At 43.1% G+C, this 6325-nt stretch overlaps 1 protein-coding gene across 1 annotated transcript in view; it reads left to right on the plus strand.

Annotated features, from left to right (window-relative positions):
- Positions 1 to 6325, plus strand: part of LOC133540675 (ceruloplasmin-like) — a 45958-nt gene that overhangs the window by 7670 nt on the left and 31963 nt on the right. Inside the window, exon 2 of the mRNA XM_061883491.1 lies at positions 4433 to 4511. Within this exon, the coding sequence (XP_061739475.1) occupies positions 4433 to 4511 (79 nt within the window). The remainder of the gene's footprint in view (positions 1 to 4432; positions 4512 to 6325) is intronic.

Genomic DNA, 6325 nt, shown 5'->3' on the forward strand with positions numbered 1-6325 from the left:
AAGCGGAGAAAAATGCGACCGCCCTCACCAAGAGGCAAGACAGAAAAACAAACAAAATATAGCAAAAATGTACACAGTTAAAACATGTTGAGAAAACAGCGACTCCTCAAAATCCAACAGTTTCACTCATTAAGTCAGATTGATGCTCCTCACCGACATGTTTGTTTACATTGAGAATGTTGAAAGGATCATTCAAAAACCTTCACGTCTGCCAACTGTCCAGTTACCTCGTTTCAACCTTCGGGGCGTCCAACTGTGACCGAGTCCCTGCGATAATTAGTATTTGCTCCATCGTTGAGGTTTTATTGTGACCTTCATAATTTGGACTCATAACATTTTGATTGTGTTATTACGCCCCAGCGGTGAAGCTTGTGGCCTTTGAGGGGCGGAATCATAATTGCATGAACTTTCAGTGTGTACTGTGACGGGGGACATTTAAAGGGGAACATTATCACTATTTCAAAAGGGTTAAAAACAATAATCAGTTCCTAGTGGCTTGTTGTATGTTTTGAAGTTTTTCTCAAAATTTTACCGGTCTCGGAATATCCCTAAATAAAGCTTTAAAGTGCCTTATTTTCGGCTCTCTGCGAAGACACTATCCATTTCCCTGTGACGTCACACAGTGCTGCCAATGTAAACAAACAATGGGAATACCACAGCGAGATATAGCGACATTAGCTCGGATTCAAACTCAGATTTCAGCGACTTAAGCGATTCAACAGATTACGCATGTATTGAAACAGATGGTTGGAGTATGAACGTATTGAAGCTATTGAGCGAATTCATAGCCATAGCATGGCCGAATAGCTGCGTTAGCATCGCCGGTAAAATGTGCGGACCAAACGATCGGGACTTTCGCATCTTTTGACACAGGAGCAACTTAAATCCGTCGATTGGTAAGTGTTTGTTTCGCATTAAATGTGGGTGGAAGGAAACGTAATATAGTTGCAAATGCATCTACAGGTTATCCATACATCTCTGTGCCATGTCTGCTTTAGCACCGCCGGTAAATAGCATGTTAGCATCGATTAGCGTAGCATGTTAGCATCGATTAGGCTGGCAGTCAACATCAACAAAACTCACCTTTGTGATTTCGTTGACTATCGTTGCAAATGCATCTGCAGGTTATCCAAACATCTCTGTGCCATGTCTGTCTTAGCATCGCCGGTAAATAGCATGTTAGCATCGATTAGCATAGCATGTTAGCATCGATTAGCTGGCAGTCAACATCAACAAAACTCACCTTTGTGATTTCGTTGACTATCGTTGCAAATGCATCTGCAGGTTATCCAAACATCTCTGTGCCATGTCTGCTTCAGCACCGCCGGTAAATAGCATGTTAGCATCGATTAGCGTAGCATGTTAGCATCGATTAGCTGGCGGTCAACATCAACAAAACTCACCTTTGTGATTTCGTTGACTATCGTTGCAAATGCATCTGCAGGTTATCCAAACATCCATCCATCCATCCATCCATTTTCTACCGCTTATTCCCTTTTGGGGTCGCGGGGGGCGCTGGCGCCTATCTCAGCTACAATCGGGCGGAAGGCGGGGTACACCCTGGACAAGTCGCCACCTCATCGCAGGTTATCCAAACATCTCTGTGCCATGTCTGCTTTAGCACCGCCGGTAAATAGCATGTTAGCATCGATTAGCGTAGCATGTTAGCATCGATTAGCTGGCAGTCGACATCAACAAAACTCACCTTTGTGATTTCGTTGACTATCGTTGCAAATGCATCTGCAGGTTATCCATACATCTCTGTGCCATGTCTGTCTTAGCCTCGCCGGTCAAATGTGGAGACACTCTGGTACATTCAATGGGGGTCTGGCGGCAGATTTCTTGCCACTTTGGCATCTTGGGGCCAGTGGTGCAACTTGAATCCCTCCCTGTTAGTGTTGTTACAACCTCCGACAACACACCGTCGAGGCATGATGTCTCCAAGGTTCCAAAAAATAGTCCAAAAAACACGGAAAATAACAGAGCTGAGACCCGGTGTGTCTAATGTGTTGAAAATGAAAATGGTGGGTGTGTTACCTCGGCGACGTCACATTCTGACGTCATCGCCTCCAGCGCGATAAACAGAAAAACATATGGTCTTTTTTCTGCACCATCAAGGTATATATTGACGCTTACATAGGTCTGCTGATAATGTTCCCCTTTAAGTGGAACATCATGCAGGTGTGACGATAAGCAAGCAATATAGCGAAAAATATAACCAGTCATTGAGTTCCTTATTCAAATTATAATCCTAGGACTTGTGATTGAAATAACTGAGGCATTCCTTAAGTCGCCTCCTTTTTGGCAGTTACACATGTTGTGGTAACAAAGTGAATTATCCATCCATTTTCTTCCGCTTATCCGAGGTCGGGTCGCGGGGGCAGCAGCCTAAACAGAGAAGCCCAGACATCCCTCTCCCCAGCCTCTTCGTCCAGCTCCTCCCGTAGGATTCTGAGGTGTTCCCAGGCCAGCTGGGAGAGATAGTCTTCCCAACGTGTCCTGGGTCTTCCCTGTGGCCTCCTGCAGGTCAGACGTGTCCCAAACATGTTGGGGGTGGCATCTTGACCAGATGCCCGAACCACCTCAGAGTTGCTCTCCTCTCCACTCTCACACTATTATGTTAGATCCACTATGGACTGGACTCTCATTATTATGTTAGATCCACTATGGACTGGACTCTCACACTATTATGTTAGATCCATTATGGACTGGACTCTCACACTATTATGTTAGATCCACTATGGACTGGACTCTCACACTATTATGTTAGATCCACTATGGACTAGAGTCTCACTATTATGTTAGATCCACAATGGACTGGACTCTCACTAGTATGTAAAATCCACTATGGACCCGCTCGACATCCATTGCTTTCGGTCCCCTAGAGGGGGGGGGGGGTTGCCCACATCTGAGGTCCTCTCCAAGGTTTCTCATAGTCAGCATTGTCACTGGCGTCCCACTGAATGTGAATTCTCCCTGCCCACTGGGTGTGAGTTTTCCTTGCCCTTTTGTGGGTTCTTCCGAGGATGTTGTAGTCGTAATGATTTGTGCAGTCCTTTGAGACATTTGTGATTTGGGGCTATATAAATAAACATTGATTGATTGATTGACTATTATGTTAGATCCACTATGGACTGGACTCTCACCATTATGTTAGATCCACAATGGACTAGAGTCTCACTATTATGTTAGATCCACAATGGACTGGACTCTCACTAGTATGTAAAATCCACTATGGACTGGACTCTCCCACTATTATGTTAGATCCACTATGGACTGGACTCTCACACTATTATGTTAGATCCACTATGGACTGGACTCTCATTATTATGTTAGATCCACTTTGGACTGGACTCTCACACTATTATGTTAGATCCACTATGGACTGGACTCTCACACTATTATGTTAGATCCACTATGGACTGGACTCTTATTATGTTAGATCCACTATGGACTGGACTCTCACACTTTTATGTTAGATCCACTATGGACTGGACTCTCACACTATTATGTTAGATCCCACTATGGACTGGACTCTCACACTTTTATGTTAGATCCACTATGGACTGGACTCTCACACTATTATGTTAGATCCACTATGGACTGGACTCACACTATTATGTTAGATCCACTATGACTGGACTCACACTATTATGTTAGATCCACTATGGACTGGACTCTCTCACTATTATGTTAGATCCACTATGGACTGGACTCTCACACTATTATGTTAGATCCACTATGAACTGGACTCTCACACTTTTGTTGGATCCACTATGGACTAGACTCTCACTATTATGTTAGATCCACTATGGACTGGACTCTCATTATTATGTTAGACCCACTATGGACTGGACTCTCACATTATTATGTTAGATCCACATCTGTGGTCCTCTTCAAGGTTTCTCATAGTCATTCACATTGACATCCCACTGTGTTGTGAGTTTTTCCTTGCCCTTATGTGGGCTCTGAACCGAGGATGTGGTCGTGGCTTGTGCAGCCCTTTGAGACACTTGTGATTTAGGGCTATATAAATAAACATTGATTGATTGATTTAGGGAGGAACATGCATGAGTTATCTGAGAGATGATCCCATACTCTCAAAAACATACAACAGAGACGGTAAATGAGGTCTGTCCAGACTCAGCTGGTCTGGACTCAGCTTACCCGAGACAACTAACGAGAACAAGCCGTGTAGAAAATGAATAAATACATAAAATTAACTTTTTAAAAAAGTTAAAGGCCACCGTTCTGTGTCCGCAGTTATTAATGAAGTCTTAGTTTTGCTTACCTCCTGCAAGCATAAATCTGCCCAGCTGCATCTAAACTCCATTTATTAATACACATGAGTGTTTGTAGTGGGCTGCATGCTCTCCGTACAAACATTAATGGCCGACTGTTCCGATGATTAAAGCTAATGTTTGTGTGTTAGTGCTCAGTACTTGGACTACTTGGACTACCTGCAGGGAGCAGCTGCCGTGCATCCAGCGGAGGACTTTGCTGCGGCCGAGGTGACAGGTCGCATATTTGCCTCGGCCGCCCTCTGAAAAAGTCTCTGCACTTTCTGCCTGTTGGTACAATATCTCGGACACAAGCTTATTTTCTTGCCTAAAAAATGTAAAATTAAAAAAAATTAAAGCTGCAAGCAGTGTTTCCTGCCTTTTCCCATTCAACATACCTTTACCTGCACTTTACCTACCTTCTCTGCATCCTGGGGTCACACTGGTGCTTCTTTCTGTCCCCCATACATGCTGGTGCTTCCTGCCATCACCCAGACAACATATCTTTACCTGCACATTACCTACCTTCTCTGTATCCTGCTGTCAAACTGGTGCCTCCTTCTTTCACCCAGACAACATATCTTTACCTCCACTTTACCTACCTTCTCCGTATCCTGGAGTCAAACTGGTGCCTCCTTCTTTCACCCAGTCAACATATCTTTAACTGCACATTACCTACCTTCTCTGTATCCTGCTGTCAAACTGGTGCCTCCTTCTTTCACCCAGACAACATATCTTTACCTTCACTTTACCTACCTTCTCTGTATCCTGGAGTCAAACTGGTGCCTCCTTCTTTCACCCAGTCAACATATCTTTACCTGCACATTACCTACCTTCTCTGTACCCTGGAGTCAAACCGGTGCCTCCTTCTTTCACCCAGTCAACATATCTTTAACTGCACTTTACCTACCTTCTCTGTATCCTGGAGTCAAACCGGTGCCTCCTTCTTTCACCCAGTCAACATATCTTTACCTGCACATTACCTACCTTCTCTGTACCCTGGAGTCAAACCGGTGCCTCCTTCTTTCACCCAGTCAACATATCTTTACCTGCACTGTACCTACCTTCTCTGCATTGTGTGGTCACGCTGGTGCTTCCTGCTTTTAAGCGGCCATCTTGAGACGGCAGCAGCGCAGCAGTTCTTGGAAGGCTCGTAAAATTAAAAACCGGAGCAGTTAGAAACACTCTTTCATCGAACGTTTAATCAGAAGGGTTCAATCTCTTTCCTGTGCAAGTTTGAAACCGACACAACAAACGCGCTCAGAGGAGATAATGTTTGAAAAAAGGGGACGGGTTTTTACAAAACATTTGTTTTGAAGGGGTAGTTGCCAAATTCCTGTTGATTTTTTCTGAAAGATGTCAAAGAATGAAATGTAGGTCCAAGTGAGACCTACATAGAGGTTTTTGTGTCATGTCTCTACAACATTCTTAAAGGAAGTTACAAGCAGTTTTGTCTGTTTTTTAGAGCACAATTTTGAGTTTTGGGTTTAGTTTTTTTGCTTGAATCCCAATTGTTTGCCAGTCCTGATGTGTGTGTCAAATTTGGTGAGTTTTGAAGCATGTTAAGGGGGTCAAATTACAGCTCAAAGAGGCGGCGGTATAATAATAAATAATAATACTGCTACTACTAATAATAATAATAATGATAAAACCTTAGGAATACAATAGAGTCCTCTGTCCCAAAGGGACATTCAGTCCCTAAAAAACCCTCAGTGGTCATTTTGAGTTCTTATATGTGGTCATTTCCAGACTAGCAGAACTAATAAAAGCTGCACATGGCAGACTTTTGGAGAAATTTAATTTTTTAGGTCCAGGAAATTGGTATTGAAACATGAACTATTTATTGTGCCCATTCACAAATATTAATCAACAAATATACAATGGATCCTAACACTGTGTCACGGATCACATGACTGACTCAGTCATCAACTCTCAAAATGTCTCTGAAATCTCTGTTAGATTGAAAGTGTTTGCATCACATCTCGAGTCAACCTTATATGTATGTATGTATATATATATGTATGTATGTATATATATATATATAC

The sequence above is a fragment of the Nerophis ophidion genome, linkage group LG22 (assembly GCF_033978795.1).
Source record: "Nerophis ophidion isolate RoL-2023_Sa linkage group LG22, RoL_Noph_v1.0, whole genome shotgun sequence".
Classification (NCBI taxonomy): domain Eukaryota; kingdom Metazoa; phylum Chordata; class Actinopteri; order Syngnathiformes; family Syngnathidae; genus Nerophis; species Nerophis ophidion.